Here is a 20,341-nt window from a genome sequence, read left to right as displayed (position 1 = left end):
GTTATGATGAAGCTAACTAGTTACTAGTGACCTAGTTATAATGAAGCTAACTAGTTACTAGCTAGCTAGTTACTAGTTATCTAACATTAAAAGCATTTTTCTATTTAATGAGAAAGTCATACGAACCTCAAAGTGTTAACCTGTCACCTCTGACCTTCAACAGCTGTCACAGCTCCTGGTGCAGATGGGATGTGTTGTTGCAGGAACTGATTTGCTATAGACTACTCCTGACTGGTCGAAATCTCATGCTACTTAGGACAAATGTAATGTACAGAAGTAGCTGCACTACTTAAATACAAAATTAAAGTTTTTGAAGGAAAAGATAAGTAAAGTCACTCTGATGACACAATTTTTATGTGAAATGTGCATATTTACCCCCAATTGTCATGGTATGGGGAAAATTTTAGTTTTTTTAAACTTGAAACCAATTTTATTGGATTCCTTGACCCCAAAAATGTACACTTTGACACCAAATTTGTCATTATAGTGATAACAGAAGCAAAGATATGGGCTCTAGAGTATTTTCGGCCCATTTTTGAAAAAACCTGTTTATTTCTGATACAAAGTATGATCTCACTTGTGTCTTAGGATAAATTTATTTGTATGACCCTAAGGTACTTCCATACCAAAGGCGACCTTTGCATCATGACTTGAAGTCAAAGGCCTATTTTTTGGCCTTAACCTCCCTACTAAAAGTAGATAAGGAAAACTAGGTTGCCGGGTGTATTCTGTAATGGAAAATATTGATTTTCATTGATTTACAGTATTGATTTTCATTTATTTTCAGTAAGACATTAAAATGACCCTTTGCTGGACTGTACGCGGTCTACCAACTTATGACTAATGTGTGTGTGTTTTTAAACACTGGGAAACAGGTGAGACGTCAGGAGGAGGCAGATTGAAAAGGGACCTCTGACCCCTATGGTCAGAGGTCATCCAATTTAGAACTTGTGAGTTTGTAAGAATAAACTCAGCAGGATTAGATCACTAGCAGAGAAACCTTCCCTTTTTTAGATAAGAGCCTGTGAGCAGGAAACCTTGAGACAAAGGTATAAAGGCTGCTCTGCCCTCCCTCCCTCGTCGCCCTTGCTTCACAGATTGTACTTGTGACTTCTGTACGGCAACTGGGTCTTCTTGCAAGAATAAATACTTTTAAAAGACAATTGGATTCAGAGTGTCTCTTACACAGTGATGATGATGTTCAAGAATTTTTTGCCACAACAATTCAAAGCACCGCCGTTACTGTTTACAATGCGTGGAATGGTACGCTGTGATTGGTTGAGCGTATTTATCGCATTCTGCAGAGAAGGGAGACTGGCGTTTGGAAAGAAAGGGACAAAACATGACAGAATAACACGGCGGATGTCACATTTTACGTAAAATTAAAAATTTACTTATACTGACCCTATACAATACTGTTTTTTGCGGGAACTTTAAATTTTTTTAAAAACTTTTAAAAAAGTTTATCGCATTTTGGAACCAAAGTCTTTATGTATATGTATATATATATATATATATATATATATGTATATATATATATGTATATATATGTATATATATATATATATATATATATGTATATATGTATATATATATATATATATATATATATATACACACACTTCCTTTTTTCAAGTTAACTGTAAACTTTTCATTATATCAAACCTTTCTGTATTTCTCTGTGCTTCACCACTGAAGTTCAGTGGTAGAGGGATTGATCTGTCACTCTCCAGAGACAGATGTGATGTTGGTGTGTCTGATCCCTGCTGTTTGGTTCTAAGTAGGGGAGGAAAAAAACTGTGGACTGAATATTTGTCACAAATAAACCACTACTAAGTTTTTTTTCTATATCTCAATAAAATGTAATAAATAATAAATTGTATCTTCATGCTCTTTAAACAGATAATGGTAACACTATATTTAAAGCCTTTATATATAATGCATTATAAAAGTATTTTTAATGCATTAATTTATGCCTTGTTGTAATGCACCTTATAATGCATTCTATGGTTTCATTAATAAGTTTAACCACAATTATAACACGTGCAATACTTATCTATTCATTGTTACACCTTTCGAAAGTATATAGCATTTAAAATATAAACAACCAATTTTACAAGGAATATGCAAATATTATGATGCATTTTAACTATGGTTTCAATTATTTATTAAAGATATAATGCATTATACATAAATGCTTTAAAGCTAGGGTAGGTAAGATTTTTCTAAAAAAAAAACATTCCAAATTTGTTTAAACTGTCTTTATATACCAATACATAATTAAAATGTATATACTCTGAAAAAGAGAGTATAAAAATTGAGTGACTGTAGACCTTTTAATCTGCAATAAACACAGCTCATTATTTCCATTCACTCCACCCCCTCCCTTCTGGGCTCCTTCCAAAGCCACGCCCCCAAAACACATGAACGCGCGACGCCAAACGCTCAGGCCCAGCTGGAAGACGCATTTATTTACCTGAGGCGAGTGGAGAGGAAGGAGCGCAGTGCATGCAGTGACATCATGTCAGAATCACATGTAATAATACCTAACTTTATCACTATGAATATAAACAAATATGATGGCTTTTAGTACTCACTATCAAGCTAGCATATCGATACTGGTAAAGTTTAAAATATATTTTGTTTGATTCGGTAACGAGCTATATTTAGGCTAATAGGTAACGAGCTATATTTATAAGGCAAAGCTAGGTTGCATTGATACACGTTTTTCCATTACCATCAGTTAAACTGTGATGAAGGTGAATTTCGTGTAAGAGTCATAACATATACGGTGTTTTGCATGTAAGAGTTTCCATGATGAAAACATTGTTGACTCTGATGAGGACTAACGTTACACTCCGGTGACAAGTACCGCATCGTCGGTTCGAGGACAGGTCCACTTCGGGGTCGAGGGCGAAGCAGAGGAGGTCGTTCAAGAGTGCGGGCAGGGTCCGAGGAAGTAGTTTAGCAAAGTAGCAAAGCTGGCATTGGTACTTTTTGCTGCATTTTCTCAGCCATTGTGCCGCAAACTCCTGCTTACTCTGGCTGCGTCCGAAACCGCATACTTCCCTACTATATAGTATGGAAAAAGCAGTAGGCGAGCGAATAAGTATGTCCGAATCCTTAGTATCCATAAAAGAGTAGGCGAGAATTACCAGAGTGACGTACTAATTATCGCGAGATTCGGGCGTACATATACTTATAGTGCGTCCGAATATTCCTACTTTCCTACTATATAGTAGGGGAAAACAGTACGTGAACGGAGTAGTATGTCCGAAACCTCAGTACTCATAAAAGAGTAGGCGAGAAGTTCCCGGATGGCTTACTGCTTCAACCCAGATTTTGAAGAGCTGGGGTCAGATCAGCGACGCGGGTGCTTTCAAATGTGAGTAAACACGGGTCCTTGTGTTAAAATTGCATGTGTTGAACTACTGTAGAGTAAACTGTTGAATTGTTGAAGGTGTAAAGATGTTACACAGTATAGTATAGTTGTGATTTTGCTGTAAAAACACGTTTTATTATGTATAACGTTAGCTAACAGGCGAGCTCCAGTAAGGACACGTAAGTTACGTCTCTAAAGTGGATTTACATTTAACCATATACATCCTAAAGATGCTTATTTTAAATGTCTATTTACTTCTGACAGGAAAATCTTCAGTAAGTATTGCAGAAGAGCACATCACAACATGAAATAGACATCTGAGTGATGAATGTGTGCTATTATGTAGAACAAATCTATAAAGTAATAAACATAAGTTATCTATTTTATTTGTCCATTACTGTTGATAAATTGAGGAACATTTATGTTGGATAAAAAGTTAAAACAAGCTCAAAAGTTAAAACAAGCTCATAAAGAGGTAATGTGAATCTTGTCTGGATGTTACAGGGTCAGATGAACAGATGTGTTTTTTAACCGGTGGAGAGTGGCTCATGAAGCTGAATGCTGCCATCAAAGGCTTTGAGTGAGTATACCACAGAAATTAATAACAATAACTAATTATTGTAATTTCAAACAGAGCTATTACAGCACTTTTCTGATTCTTGATTTCTGTGCATCTGCTGCACAGCTTTTGTGGTGGAGCAGGACCTGCAAGGGAAGATGATGGCGGCGTTTGTGAAAAAAAAGTGGTTTTGTCTTCTAAATAATACTGAAATCAAATGACATTGTGTGGTTAAATGACTGCTTTTGTGTTATGTTTGTGCAGTTTTTAGGATCTGAAATGTCAGCAGGCTGGTGTGAGTGCTGAGGATGAAGAGCCCAGAGCTGAAACCTGGAGATGGTGCCATGAGTCCCTCCATCACTCCACCTGCCCTTACGAGTCCCTCCATCACTCCACCTGCCCTTATTGCCTCAGATTGTGAAGCACAACACAACACGCAACAACCTCAGCGCCTTCAGCCTACATACATGATTGTAGTTTCAATAAAGCTTTGTTTCATGTGTTGACTTGTATATGCATTTGTTTATTGTGTGATGGTGACTTTCATTCATTCTTTTACTAATTTATTAATAATTTTTATTATGTTGTCAGTAAATACAATATAATTATTTAATTAATGCTTTATTTAATTGTTTGAATGCAAATGTAGATATGTTCACTATATACTTTTTACTATTTTCAGTAAAAAGTAATATAATTAAGTATTGGTCAGCATTTATCGTTGTTATTATTGTATGTTTTGGGGTGGGATATCAATGCAATTCATTCTGGGGTAATATTAATTTTTAATATTAATGATACTTAAATTTTTTTGAGTATAAAATCAACAGTTTTCTCCAAAGGCAAATCTTTGCACAGCTGCCCTTTGTGCAGACATTACAAATGCTGAGGAAACCCGTTCTAGGTAGGGCTGTTGAGTTACTGATGTTATGAGGTGTATATATATATATATATATCATGGGTTTGCATACATAATATGAGAGTTTTTACACAGGAAAAAATAAGAGTACAAGGTTGAATATTTTAATATATATTTTTAATACATTTAAAAATGCATTTAAAAATTTTTTTTTATAGGCCTAGGCCTGAGGGATGAAACGAGAGTTAAATTCAACAAGAAAAAGGAAAAATAAAAAGAAGTTAGCCACTTTTGCTTGTGGATAAAAATGTTTGGATATAAAATAAAGAAATTAACAACATTCAAGAGATGACCATTTTGGGATTTCGTAATAAAAATAAATAATATTGTAAGGATAAAACGGTGGGTCACATTAGTAGGGTTAAATATAAGAACTTTAATCAACCCTAAATGTATTCACAAAATAAATGGGCAGCAGTTTCTTCAAAATGAGCAAGTTTAATCAATATTAATATTTACAGATAGATGAATTAAACGTGTCGTTCAAATCTTTTAAGTTTTACTTAAACGCGTGTGATAACGCGTCGTAGGTCACATGATAACGTCAACATGGCAGATGTCCGGTTCGCATTCATACTCAACGAGATTTGGCTATAAAGTACCTACTCTTTTAGCGCTCGTTAAGTACTCATTGAAAATAAGTACCTACTCATTGAGTATGCGGTTTCGGACGCAGCCTCTGTGGAGTGAGCTGAATATTTCCGGGAACGGTGACATGTGATGAGTGCACGCAGGGCAGCGCACGCAGTGGGGTGCAGGCACGAGACATGAAGGCATCTGATTGGTTCTTTACACTCGGACCGAGTGGCAGTGATTGGTCAGAGTTTTTACTGTCCTGCAGCTGCTACAGAGGTCTGATTGTTTTCATTCCTTTTTCTGAACACATAATGTATTGACTACTCTCAGGATGGAAGGACCATTTCACCCAGTAAAAAAAAAGTGTTTCTGAACAGGATTACCTACCCTAGCTTTAAGTAAAGTGTTAACCAAATAATTTACCATGTATAAGCTAAGGGTCACATGTACTGGTGTCTGCCTGTAAGTGTATTATTAAAGCAATGGTGCTATAGCTAAACTGTAAAAAATGTCAAAGCAAGTCTCTTGTGTGTCTCAAATGCTGCACGATCTTATCTCTTCACACGCATCAACATTCTTTATAACTGTTAAAGTCTAAGTGTGTTTCAATCAGCTTGTGTATTGATGATTGTTAGTGTATGTTTGAAGTCAGTTCCCTTCCAGTTCGGTCACGTTCGACGTAGTCGGACGTGCCGTACTGATTGGGATCACGCTTAGGGAGCCTGTTATCTTCGAGTATTGTTAAAATCAGCCAATGCACATTGGCGTGCGTGAATTGCATCTCGTGCTCCGCTCCACAGCGCGGGTATAAACATGGAAGCGGATGCACACACCACTTGTCTTTCGCTTCGGAGCCGATCGGTGTCAATGTCTCTGATTGAGTGCAGTTGTTTACAACAAGCGAATGTGTTGGTGTTCTTATAGGAAGACTCTCGCAGTCCTGATGGTTCTACAGCACGAGTGTAGTGGTGATCGCGAGCTTTGAGCTCTCAACTGCTGTTTTAACAGCATCAAATTTCTGTGTTTGTTGATGGCTGATTAGAGGGCGGAAAAGTGAGTGCTTCACTGTTTCAGTTCACTGTTCAGTGTTGCCGCGGTCATTCCCCTGTGTGCTCCGGCACTGGTGATGGGTCCCATTTCCTGAAAGAGCAACACGGGTGCATTTGCATCTTTTTCAAGATGCCATTCGTTACACTTCAGTGTTTCTGAATGTGCGTCTGTCATTCACGCGGTCATCGCATTCCTACTGGCGAAGGATGCAATTGAGCCGTCCCTCCAGCCGATATGAAGACCGACTTCTGAAAGTTGCTGCACTTCATTGTACTCAAGTAAAGGTGAGTTACAACCATCTTGGATCTGTGTCTCTTGATTTGGGCCCTTTTTCAAGCTTCCGTTCAAGTTACAAACACAGAAACGCATTTCCAATGCTCCATCCCCAAGATTGGTCTGCAACGTTCGACCTGAAGGACGCGTACTTCAGATCTCTACCCTTCCGCAACGTAGGCCATGCCTGTGCCCTTGCATTGAGGGGTCGAAGTCGCAGTACAAGACCCTCCCTTTGAGTGCCAGATAGCCAGTTGGGTCTTCAGGTCAACTGGAGAAGAGTAAACTCGGTCATGGACTGAGGATCTCTTTTCCGGTTTGGAGGTGGACTTGGTCTACACTCTACATTCCTCACCAGGAACGGTGCTACATAGAAGTGAGAAGGGGTTCCATTTAAACTTTCAGAGGCTTCTGGGGCATATGGTTGACGCAGCCGCATATAACCAGCTTCCTCCATATGATGACCGCTTCAGCACTGGCTTCATGACCGAGTCCTGAGGAGGTTGTGGCAGAGCGGCACGCTCCGTGTGTTAACGACACCCAGCCTGTTGCCAAACTCTCAGCCGTGTTAAGACCTTTTGCTTCTCCAGACCAAAACGCTCCTAGAACAAGTGTCTGCTAATCACCAGCCGAGGGGCCACGTATAACAGGCATGTAGTAAACGGGGGTGTCTGGGCGAACCTCCCACTGCATTGGCATCCATTGCCTCGAGTTGTTAGCAGTTCCTTTGCTTGATGCAGCTGCTCAGCAAGCTTGCACTGCTCAGTATAGCGACCGTTGCTCATACACTTCCCTCGTATGTCACAACTCGCCCGCCACCTCCTGCTATGGAGTCAGAAGCTTCTGAGATTGGTTCTTCCACTTTTAAGTTCCGACCTGCTCAATCGTGCCACCCACGAGGCCTCATGCCAGCCTGTAGCCGAAGAGAGTGGAGACTCCATCCCCAGGCGGTCCAGCTCTTTTGGGATCACTTCGGGGCCGCACAGTTACATCTGTTGCCTCTCCGAACTCGTCCCCTTGCCAGTAGTTTACCCCCTGAAACAAAGAGACACTGGCATACAGCACGGGACCGTAAGGCTCTGCAACAGGTGGTGAGAGCAGCCGAAACCATCACTGGAACAGCTTTAACAACGCTGGAGAAGATCTACCAGATCAGGGTCAACAGGAGGGCATACAACATCATTAAGGACAGTAGTCACCCACAGCATAACCTATTCGCACTTCTACCATCTGGAAGACGCTACAGAAGTGTGAAAGCGAGGACGACAAGACTGAAAGACAGTTTTTACCCACAGGCCATCAGGCTTGTGAATGGTTCTTACCCTCTGCCCCTCCCCCCAACACTGCAAATTGCCCTCTAATCCTGGGAGGTGCAATAAATGATCCACCACATCCTTTTTTTTTTTTTTTTTTTTTTTTTGTCACTTGCTATTTAGGGTGTTTAATTTAATTTTAATTTAATTGATAATTGATGTTTAATGTTGCTAGGAGGATGCGCAGAATAAGAATTTCAATGTACTGTGTGACGACAGTTTCCTGTGCATATGACAATAAAGTTTTGAATACAGCTGACCATGGGGCCTACGCAAAATGCGCTTCCCCAGTGAGCCTTCTTGCACAACATTGTGTTAGTCAGGAAGGAAATGGGGCAGGTCTCTTAGTTGCCCTGTAATGGCCCAACTGGACCTCGTTCCCCCGAACTTATGCTCCTCTCGACAGCCCCTTCTTGACCCTTTCCTCTGAGACATCTCAGGGACAGGGCACCATTGGCACCCGCAGCAGACCTCTGGAAACTCCATGTCTCATTGCGGAGGTTCGGCTATCTACTTTAAAATGACCATAGATACCATCACTTCTGCGAGAGCTCCCTCTAAAAAGTAAAGAGGCTTGCTTACGACCTTTAGTGGAACCTGTTTGTTGTTGGTGTTCTTCCCACGGAAGACCCCCGAAGGTGTTTCGATCACTTCTGTGCTTCTTTCCTGCAAGATGGGTCGGAGCGAGGGCTGTCACCCTCCACCCTCAAAATGTATGTTGCCTTTATTTTAACACACATCATGATGCAGTGGATATAATCCTTAGGGAAGCACAACTTCATTGTCGGGTTCCTGAGGGGAGCAACGAGACTGAATCCGCCTTGCGCCCCCTCTATACCTTCCTGTGACCTATCGCTGGTGCTACTGCACTCAGAGACGTCCCCTTGAGTCACTGCAGGCAGCTGAGTTAAAAATCCTGTTTTTAAAGAAACAGTTCTCCTGCTTGCTTGCCTCTTTCGAGAAGGTAGGGGACCTGCACACATTTTCGGTCAACGAATCGTGCCTGGAATTCAGGCCGGCCAACTCTCACAATATCTGAGACCCCGGCTTGGATACGTGCCCAAAGTTCCTATACCTCTCTCTTAAGACGGGACCAGGTGGTGAGCCTGCAGCTGCGCCAGAGGAGGTAGACCCAGCCCTGGCTTTTCTCTGTTCCTTCCGCCTTGCAGTTTTACAGGACAGAATGCAAAGCCTCAGGACCTCATCCAGCTCTTGTCTGTAACAAAAACCAGCAGAAGAGAAGGCTGTTTCCATGCTGAGGTTGGCCCACTGCAAAGTGTTTGCCATCATCTTGGTGTGTTTATACCCAAGGTGCACTGTGCCAACCTAGGTAGCGCTGTGCCAACGACACCAGCACATTCGCTAGGAAAATAGCCTATGTTATCGAGCCGGTGGCTTTCCATGGGCTCCCTTCACATGAAGCCAGCTTCACTGTTAGCCCAATTTGTAGTGTCGGCTTGCTGCGCCATTCCCCTCCTATGGACTCGATACGTGCACCATTTGCTCCAGTTGAGTTCCCCGTTAGCCGAACTCTGTTGAGTTCCTCCACAGCCCTTTAGCGTTGGACGTGGCGGAGCGTCCGGTGTTAGGCCTACCACTCGTATGCACTGGTGGAACTTGTGCTAGGCTGGGTTCATATGTTGCGATCCCTAAGGGTATCCCATTTGTGTACTCTTCTATGGTACGGCTCCCTCCGGCGAGCCCGTGTCTTCCCTTGGCAGAGCCTGCTCTGCCGTCACTGACCGGTTGCGTCTCCCCCCTGTTATTGGCTGGATCCACCTCAGTGACATTCCATATGTTGTACTGCCCTATTCGCTCACTCCATATGTGTTATTCTCCAAATGTTACCTCCCTACGGGTAGGATGTGGCTTCGCAGCATATGCCTTCCAAGGACAGGTTAACGCTTTCCCAGTGGTCTTGTGGAACAGGAGTGACTTTCCTGGCCTAAGCCCTGTCCTATCTCCTCCTCAATATGCGGGAGGATCAAGAGGCTTTTGTCTAGGCACTGGAATGTGGCAGCACTAGTGCCGTTTTCACGGGGATCCCAATCAGTATGGTACGTCTGACTACGTCGAACGTGACCGAACTGAAAGGGAACGTCTCGGTTACTTATGTAACCCTCGTTCCCTGAAGGAGGGACCGGAGACGTAGTCATGTCGCCACTATTACTCAGTATGAGTATTTACTTATTTGTTCCTATGTGTTGTGGAGTGTTCTGTGTTGTGTGTTTTTGTACTGGATGCCATGGAATGTCATTGCACTGTAAAACAAATTTACCTACGGGTACAATAAAAGTAACCCAACTATTGCTGGACCACCGCTGACTCCGAACTCCGCTCGGCTCCTCAGCGAAAAACAAGTGGTGTGTGCATCCGCTTCCGTGTTTATACCCGCACTGCGGGGCAGAGCGCGAGATGCAATTCATGCACGCCAATGTGCATTGGCTCGTTTTAACAATATTTTAAGATGACAGGCTCCCTTAGCGTGATCTCAATCAGAATGGTACATCCGACTATGTCTCCGTTCCCTCCTTCAGGGAACGAGGGTTACATACATAATCGAGACGAGAATTCAAACATGTGTCCAACAGAGGAACCACAGGTGTAAAGAATCACATTAACTAGCAACATCATCCACTTACCACAAACAAACACTTACAAACACAATACTGACTGCGTTGTTTACTCTATTGTTTTAGCATTTCAAACTTCTTTTAGTCAGATGTTTTGCTTGAAAAATTTGTACATCCATCCATCCATTTACCAAACCGTTTGTCTTGAGTCACAGGTATGCAATCCCCGCGTCTCGGGTCAAAGGCAGGGAAACACTCCAGTCCACTCCAATGACCAGTCCATCCCAGGACCAACACACAGACATACTGTACACTAGGGGTGTACCGGTACACAAAAATTACGGTTCGGTACGCACCTCGATTTAGAAGTCACAGTTCTGTACAGCACGGGGGAGAAAACTAAACAAAAAATTGCTTCTTTCTTTTTTATTAATGGTGTTTTGTTTTTCTTAACAAATGTGCCTCTGTGTTGAAATAAATTCAATTATTATAAAAAAAATTCTTAGGGATAAAATATATATCTTAGCTAATGTTGTAGATTATAAAGGGAGCCCTTACTTACACATTACTATAATATTAAAGGTTAAAATTAACAAAAGAGCACAATTTGTTAAATTCAGTTGCCATTTATTTTTAGATATAATAATCAACACTCAAATAAAAAAATAAAAACATGTAAATTGCACATGAGGCAACTTCTAGATCTAATTATAAAGTACATTTTCTACTCCAGTTCATTTTTGAAATATAATAATTTACACAGTTACTGTCATAACTTGTTTTCATGACAAATTTATTTAAACATACATTAAATCAGGGTTTCTCAAACTCGGTACTGGAGGGCCACTGTCCTGCACAGTTTAGCTCCAACCCTGATCAAACACACCTGAGCAAGCTAATCAATGTCTTCAGAATCACTAGAAACTCACAGCTAGGTGTGTTTGATCAGGGTTGGAGCTAAACTGTGTAGGACAGTGGCCCTCCAGGACCGAGTTTGAGAAACCCTGCATTAAATGATCAATACATTACTAACAGGTTAAGTAAATATAATGAGTAAGCTAATATAGTGCATATACAAAATGCTTCTCTCTAGAGTTAATTTCTCTAGCGAACTAACCTGCTGTCGACACTAAATGCCTGAGGTAAATGTAATGCTACGTGAGATATTATTCTCAAGCTGTTTTTATTGAAGTCTTTCCGCAGTTGAAACACTGGTTGATAGATTACAAGTAAACATACCAATTGATCATCTCTTCATCTTCAACACTTTTTACTAATAGCAATTAGTGTTGCATTACCGCACGCCCCCTTCTGGATGGAAGTGTGGATCGCCTGTGACCAACTGTATTCATTCACTGCATGCACCAAACCACACATTCACACTCGCACTTACACCTACATAAAAATTAGTGTCTCTAATTCATCTCTCATTTGTGAGGTGTGAATTTGTGATATCTTTAAAATAAATGCCAATTAATCAATACAAAGCATAATTGATCTTGAAATGTATGTGACGTTCTCATTGTCCTCACCGTTCAGAGTGAAGGTCTTCTTCTGGACTGCGCATAGGGACAGAGCCATCATCATTCTCTCCAGCACTCATTTTTAATTAATGGACTCCTGTCAAGACACAAATGTTAAATTTTTTCCAATTTTCCAAAACAAAACTTTTTTTGGCTGCCATTTTGTGTATGGAACTCTGACTGTAAGTTCATATTTTGGTATTCTCCTGTTTGAAACCAACATACAAAACAACAAAAACTATGAAGGTAATATGATGTCATAAAGAATCGCATGCGCAGGGTTAGATTTGTGAAAGTGTACATAAGATTGCAAGCGTAAATTAAATTTGCATGCGCAAGAGAAGATTTGTAAAGGTGTAAATCGCCTTTCAAGTGTAAGAAAAAAATATTTGCAGCATTTTACTGTTATTCGTAAGTGTAATTCATGTATTTTGAAACTGCAGCTTCGTGCTAACGCAAAATAAATAGAATCTGTATTCTTCTGACTTCCATTTTTCCACGCTTACACTTTTGCCACGTTTTTTTTTCGCACAAATACGGACAAAAGCCCTGCAAGCCTGTGAACAGCAATTTGCAACCGAAAACAACAGTCAGGAACTGCAAAACAGATTAATTGTGTAAAATCAAACTTTGTGTGAAAAAAATAAACTGTTGCAAATGTCTAAATAGCTTGTTGTGTGCATGGGGCAAAAAAGTTCCCGAAATAACCCGATTTGTACAGTTGAAGAACATGAATAAGGTGGACCCGTCCTCCTCTTCGCGCTTGCATAACTCAATGAGTGAGAGAATCGTGCCAAAATTGGAAGCGCACGGTAAAAGAAAGACGCAACTGTACAAATCGGGTTCTCTTAAGAGAGTTCTCTCGTACTGCGTTTGAAAAACGCTACGGGAAAAGTCTCTTTTCACGAAACACTGAAGCAAAAATTATCCTTTAATTTTCATATATGTAAAACGCGTTGCGGCAGCAGCAGACAGCTGAAGCAAGACGGCTTGTCCGCTCATTGGCTGCTCTGTGGCAACTGCATAAGCCTATCGAGCGCAGGCTGATGCAACATCAGACCAATGAGGGCGCTTCGCGCCCTCCTCGCCACTTCCCGCCGAGACGGGCGTGGCTTACCTCTATAAAAGGAGCTCGAGAAGGCTGATTCACTTGATTTTAATCTCTTCAGCGAAGCGCACGCATCGCTGGATCACGAGGAAGCACGCGTCGTCTGATGCAAGCACTTCAGCGGGACGAGCCCTTGAAGCCGCTGGCCAACGCCGCCTTCTACCGCCGTACCTGCTGCGCTTTCCGACGCCATATCCTTTACATTCTTGTTCTTGTGTTTGTGTGTGTGTGTGTGTTCGCTTTGCAACACACACCCCTAAAAGAGCTGCGTCTTTTTCAAGATGCCTTCATGCAGCGCTCGCGCTCGCTGACGGCGAAACGCCCTCACTCCGAGCCAATTGCCTACGGTGACTCGAAGGACTCACCGGGCATCCTCCGAGGCTGCCCTTCCTGGAAGCGGATGGCGGGATTAGTTTTTCTTTACGTTACAAGAAAAGCTACCCTGCCTCTGCACGCGTCATTCACTGGCGAAGGAGAAAAGAGTGTTCTTAGTCCCACCATTGGTCGGTCTGACCTCTTTTCTCTCACATTTCTCAGTTCCCTGTTCGGCGACTGGAAATATTATTGCAGATCGATCGGAGGTTCGAACCCCAGGCCGGCCGGCAGAAAATATTTATGCCGCCGAATGCAAATCACTCTGTTTGTTCCCCGAGAGGCAACTGCAGACGTGTTTTTTGCTGCCCACGAGCACGTGGTACATGCCTGCAAGCAAACGCCAGGGCGGATATAATACTCGCGCTGACTTTGTCTATGTATCTTCACTGTGGTCCAGTGGTAGATTCTTAGACTTGCGCGCGGGGGATCGGAGGTTCGAACCCCAGGCCGGCCGGCAGAAAATATTTATGCCGCCGAATGCAAATCACTCTGTTTGTTCCCCGAGAGACAACTGCAGACGTGTTTTTTGCTGCCCACGAGCACGGCCGATGATGCTATATGTGTAGAGAAGATGCCCACTGCTAGTGCCCATCCCTACACACTAGCACAGCCCTTCACACAGGGCCCGCGCTCATATATTCGACTCGGGTCGATCACGCACGCAACATAGTGAACGTGCCCACTGCCTAGTGCCCACAAACACTATGTTCTGCATGCCTTGTGGTTTCTGTAAAGACGAAACCTGTGTGCATTCACTCTGCTCAGACAGACAGTGAACTCATTGCAGTAACTGTGCCCGCTCTCCCGCGCCCACACTTACTCACGGTATTTCTGGTGTCCCGGCCACGGCCGATGGTGCTATAAATGTAGTGTCGATGCCCACTTCTCAGTGCCCATCCCTACACACAAGCACAGCCCTGCACTTAGGGCTCGCGCAAATAAAATCGACTCAGGTCGATTGCGCTCCCCACATAGTAAAAGTGCCCACTATTCAGTGCCTACGAACACTATGTCTATCAGATAACAGGCTCTCTGTAAAAATGAGACCTATGAGCGCACGCGCTGCTTACACAGGCAGCGCGCCCAAAGCAGTAAATGTGTCCGCTCCCAGCCCACATTTGCTCGCACACATGAGTCCCACGGGACTCGCGCAGCCCTCCCTCACTCAGCCAAGCACTGTTGTAAGGTCGAGGACGAGCGCTCCGCCCGCTGTATTAAGCGCGCCCTCCGCCTCAAATGCCGCAGGCATAACGCCTACGTTTGTGAGCCCCGTAGCACCTCTGTCGCACGGCGAACAGAGCGCGCTCTGTATCCGGCCCTAAGCCAACCATGCAGATGCATGGGCAGCGCTTCCAGGGGTTTCGGACTGGGTCTTAGGCATTATAAAGAGAGGCTTCTCGCTACAGTTTTTTCGACGCCCTCCGCGCTTCACAGCGCGCGTCGAAACTTCGGTACCGCTGAAAGTAGCACACCTACTTCGCGCCGAAATATCAAAACTGATAAGCAAAGGGGCGATAGAGCTTATTCCCCGAGATCAAAGCGAACAGGGGACATACAGCGGATACTCTCTAGTCCCCAAAAAGGACGGCGGTATCAGACCCATTCTGGATCTAAGACGACTGAACAGAGTGTTAGTGAAACGCCGTTTCAAAATGCTCACGACCAGCAAAATTCTCGCGCATGTTCGCCGGGAAGACTGGTTCATGTCGATAGATCTGAAGGACGCGTATTTTCAAATACAGATAGCGTCACATCACAGGCGATTCTTGAGATTCGCCTTCGAGGGTCAGACATACCAGTATACAGTCCTGCCTTTCGGCTTGTCCCTGGCACCTCGTACATTTACGAAATGCATGGACGCAGCGCTCGCTCCTCTCAGACTCAGAGGCATGCGAGTGCTGAACTATTTGGACGACTGGTTGATCCTAGCCCAATCACGATCTCAGCTCATAGAGCACAGAGCCATTCTACTCGATCACCTCGAGAATCTTGGTATCACGGTCAATTGGACGAAGAGTTCACTGAACCCCAGTCAAACGATTCCGTTTCTGGGTATAGTTCTGGACTCACAGTCCATGACAGCGCGGCTGTCGCCACAGCGCGTGCTGAACATTCAGCGCGCGGCGAAGTCTTTCCGCCGCGGCGCTTTCACCCCGCTCAGAAAATTTCAAAGGATGCTGGGTCTCATGGCCTCAGCATCGTCAGTTCTCCGGCTGGGCTTGCTCCATATGCGCCCGCTGCAGTTCTGGTTGAAAGCGCGGGTTCCGCACAGAGCGTGGGTGTCCGGTCATTTATGCCTCAAGGTCGATCAGGACTGTGTCACAGCCCTGGTGCCTTGGATGGCGAACGGCTGGTACCAATCAGGTGCGGACAGACTGTCCAGGAACAACGTTCCTACGGGCGAATGGTCTCTACACCCACAAACAGTCCGGCTGTTGTGGGAGAGATTCGGCAAAGCGGAGATGGACCTATTCGCGTCCCACGAAAACGCTCACTGCCCCGCATTCTTTTCAAAGACCGACAGCGCGCTGTCCCAAAGGTGGCCGCGCTGCCCGCTATACGCTTTTCCCCCCGTCTCCCTCCTGCCTCAGGTGTTGGAACGGGTCAGGAAAACAAAATGCCCAGTACTGCTTGTAGCACCGTTACAGCTGGTGTACAGCTCGGAGCCTTTCACCCCTCGAATGTGAGGTAACGGAGGTTCTCTCCTTCCTACAAGAGCTGTTGGATAAGGGCAGATCCCCTTCCACGCTCAAAGTGTATGTGGCGGCTATTTCAGCGTTCTCCGGTTCAACGCTGGGTCAGTCACTGGGAAGGAATGATTTAGTCATCCGCTTCCTCAGGGGAGCTAGGAGACTGAATCCGCCCAGACCTCTTTCAGTCCCTATGTGGGACCTTTCTACGGTCCTGGCGGCCATGAAAGGTGCTCCTTTCAAGCCTATCCAGTCAATCAGCCTCAAACATTTGTCTTTCAAAACAGTGTTTTTGATGGCTCTCGCTTCAGTGAAGCGCATAGGCGATCTGCACGCGCTCTCCGTGAGCCCGACGTGCTTGGAGTTTGGTCCTAATGACTCTAAAGTCATACTCAAACCTAAGCACGGCTATGTGCCGAAATCCCTCAACACGCCTTTTCGGGCTCAGGTTATTTCCCTGGCTGCCCTGCCGGCGTCGAGTGAGGAAGGGGACTCGAGTTTTCTTTGCCCTGTTAGGGCTTTAAGAACTTATATGTCCCGCTCTGCTGCCTTTAGACAGACAGAGCAGCTCTTTGTCTCGTTCAGCGGACGTTCCAAAGGAACGGCTGTTTCGAAACAAAGTCTATCCAGATGGATAGTTGACGCCATAGCGCTGGCTTATACTGCCAAGGGCATTCAATGTCCGTTGGGAGTCAGAGCGCACTCTACGAGAGGCGTTGCCTCCTCGTGGGCTTGGTCCAGCGGGATTTCCTTACAGGATATATGTACGGCGGCAGGCAGGCTGGGCCTCTCCGTCTACATTTATCAGGTTTTATAACCTAGAGGTTCCCGCCTTACAGGCTAAGCTTTTGTCGGTGTAATCTATTTACAGGCGCAATGCGCTACCGACTATACTGGGCAGAACTGTGTAAGACCCACGTTTTCCCACATTAGTGCAGGCTCCCTACCCTGGCTATGTGATGTCATATTCGCGTCTGTGGACATGTCTATATAAGGACGGAGGGAACCCCTCCTGTCTTAGACTCTCCCTGTGGGGTCATGTTAAGCCCGCGGACGCTACAGTATAGGGAATTAAGGCCCCCCCCTTATTCCCTGACTCTGTGTGAGTCGATCTGGTGATTATGCACTGTATGCCTGAAATAGCTTCCGGTGATCAGTGTTTCTATCCCAGCACGCACGGCGTTTTGCAAGGGGATCCCGTAGCGTTTTTCAAACGCAGTATGAGAGAACTCTCGTAAGTGAACGTACTCAGTTACTAACGTAACCTCGGTTCTCTCTGGAAGAGGGAACGAGTACTGCGTTCCCTTGCCGTGCGTTTGGTTCACTCTGGTTCGCTTTGGCGATCAAAATCAAGTGAAACAGCCTTCTCGAGCTCCTTTTATAGAGGTAAGCCACGCCCGTCTCGGCGGGAAGTGGCGAGGAGGGCGCGAAGCGCCCTCATTGGTCTGATGTTGCATCAGCCTGCGCTCGATAGGCTTATGCAGTTGCCGCAGAGCAGCCAATGAGCGGACAAGCCGTCTTGCTTCAGCTGTCTGCTGCTGCCGCAACGCGTTTTACATATATGAAAATTAAAGGATAATTTTTGCTTCAGTGTTTCGTGAAAAGAGACTTTTCCCGTAGCGTTTTTCAAACGCAGTACTCGTTCCCTCTTCTAGAGAGAACCGAGGTTACGTTAGTAACCGAGTACGTTATTTCGGGAACTTTTTTGCCCTATGCACACAACAAGCCATTTAGACATTTGAAACAGCTTATTTTTTACACAAAGTTTGATTTTACGCAATTAATCTGTTTTGCAGTTCCTGACTCTGTTGTTTTCGGTTGCAAATTGCTGTTCACAGGCTTGCAGGGCTTTTGGCCGTATTTGTGAGAAAAAAACGTGCCAAAAGCGCGGAAAAATGGAAGTCAGAAGAATACAGATCCTATTTATTTTGCGTTAGCACGAAGCTGCAGTTTCACAATACATGCATTACACTTACAAATAACAGTAAAATGCTGCAAATATTTTTTTTTTTTACACTTGAAAGGCGATTTACACCTTTACAAATATTCTCTTGTGCATGCAAATTTAATTTAAGCTTGCAATCTTATGTACACTTTCACAAATCTTACCCTGCGCATGAGATTCTTTATGACATCATATTACCTTCATAAAAAAAAACATTTCATTCAAATTACTTATATGTTTTAACATACACATTCTAATAATACAAAGCTGATCAATTTCAACAATATCATATTGAAATATATTAAAAATCTAAAAACAATCTAATTACTTAAACGTTTTAACATACACATTCTAATAATACAAAGTAAAATAAGCAATTCAATACATTTCAACCATAATGTCATATTGAAAAATATTCTAAATATAAAAAGAAAATGGAAAACTATCAAAACAATTAGATGTAGCTGAACTCACTGTATAGTTACTTTCAATTTCTTTACCATCTATAGAACTGGAATATTTTGTACTGTTATGTAATCATGGACTGTAACATAAACTACCGTGAATTATTAACCATAGAGAACTGTCATTCTAGTTTTGTAAAGAAATGTTACAAAAGAAAACTCTTCACACAGTTTTGAGGGGGAAAAACTGTAATGTAAAAAATATAGAAAGATGTTGGAAAAAGCTCACCTGCAATAATGTGGCAACTAGGAACAACTTCCTTTGAAATGTGACATTATGCAAATTTAGTGATTTTTCTCCAAAATATTATGCAGGCCTGTGTCCCTAATGTCCGTCTGACCACAAGGAACCTACAATAATTGGAATGGGAAAATATCAATTAAGTAAAGTATAGTAGGCCTACATTTACTTTCTAAAATAAATATATAAGTGTAAAAATAGAGGTACTGGCAAAACCTAATCTGTAGATCTGGCACTTGGACCATGCCAACATTTTAACGCATTTGGTTTTGGTTTACATTTTAACGCAGTTAGTTTTAAGACAGTCCATTTTCTATATTCTATCTATATTCTATCTATACTATAACTAACTGTGGTATTTATGCCTATATATTTGTAAGACAGGTGTCACCTCTCTGAACAGAAGAACGGGAAAACTAATAGTGAAACTAAACTTAACAGGCCAATTAAGTTAAACTGTTGGTTATAACCCTATGTAATCATTTCTGGTCTCTCAATGCGACATGCATGAAGAAAACCCTATTTTACATTTTGTATAAATCGTTTTATAGGCATATAACTTGATAAAATCAATGCGGTACGGTCCCGTCTCTGCATTTCTAAATTATTCGGTTAATTTATTGAACATTGTACACAAGAGGGTACTGGTCACCTCTTTCCGTATCATTTACAGCAAAAATGTTATCAATATGTTGCCTACTTATTTAATCTTTACAAAATGCACGTCAATCGAAAGATCTAATACTCTTAGTCTACATATAGCCTAACCAACATTGTTGGCCTATTTAAAAACAGATTAGGCTACTGAATGTTATTTCGTATGTCGTTTTCCTGCAGTGTGCTCCAAAGTGCTGCAGGTTAACATAAAAACATCAGCGGGGATAGTAGTTTAGTGATCTAGCATAGATTAAACCAATAATGATTCAATAGATGAACAGTGTTTTTTTTTTAACTCACCGACACGTAGGCTCGCGGCACTGGCACTTTCACTTTCACTTATAGTGTGTGGCGCTGCATTATATTCAAACGGGGAGGAGTTATTTTCTGAGAAGCAGGCGCATGCTATTTAAAGACGATGTGCTGAAGTGCCCGTTTAGAGTTAAACATTTATTCGAGACTCTTGCGCACAGTAACAGCTACTTTTGCATTTGGAAATTGATTAGCTTTGAATAGTATTTTTAAAATGCATTTATAGGATAATTTAAATGATTTCCCTATGTGGCTTAGACAAGAAAGACAACTGTTTATTAAACTTAAAGTAACAAGAGCAATTCCTATAACAAAGTGCAATGTGCAGATGAACTTACTTTAGTGGTGAGCAAAACTAGATGACTCTAAATGACAATAAAT

General features: G+C 43.0%; 1 protein-coding gene across 1 annotated transcript in view; it reads right to left on the bottom strand.

Annotated features, from left to right (window-relative positions):
- The window catches only part of LOC308704524 (NACHT, LRR and PYD domains-containing protein 3), a 41,610-nt gene extending 21,609 nt beyond the window's left edge, over positions 1 to 20,001 (bottom strand). Inside the window, 4 exon segments of the mRNA XM_081388895.1 lie at positions 1,666 to 1,776; positions 12,178 to 12,265; positions 18,980 to 19,101; positions 19,949 to 20,001. Of these exon segments, the coding sequence (XP_081245021.1) occupies positions 1,666 to 1,776; positions 12,178 to 12,248 (182 nt within the window). The 5' untranslated portion in view covers positions 12,249 to 12,265; positions 18,980 to 19,101; positions 19,949 to 20,001.
- Positions 20,002 to 20,341: the final 340 nt, after the last annotated feature.

This window comes from Scardinius erythrophthalmus (genome assembly GCF_964197995.2).
Source record: "Scardinius erythrophthalmus genome assembly, chromosome: 16".
In the NCBI taxonomy this organism is placed as follows: domain Eukaryota; kingdom Metazoa; phylum Chordata; class Actinopteri; order Cypriniformes; family Leuciscidae; genus Scardinius; species Scardinius erythrophthalmus.
The sequence above is the reverse complement of the archived record's forward strand: the minus strand, read 5'-3'. Positions and strand labels throughout refer to the sequence as shown.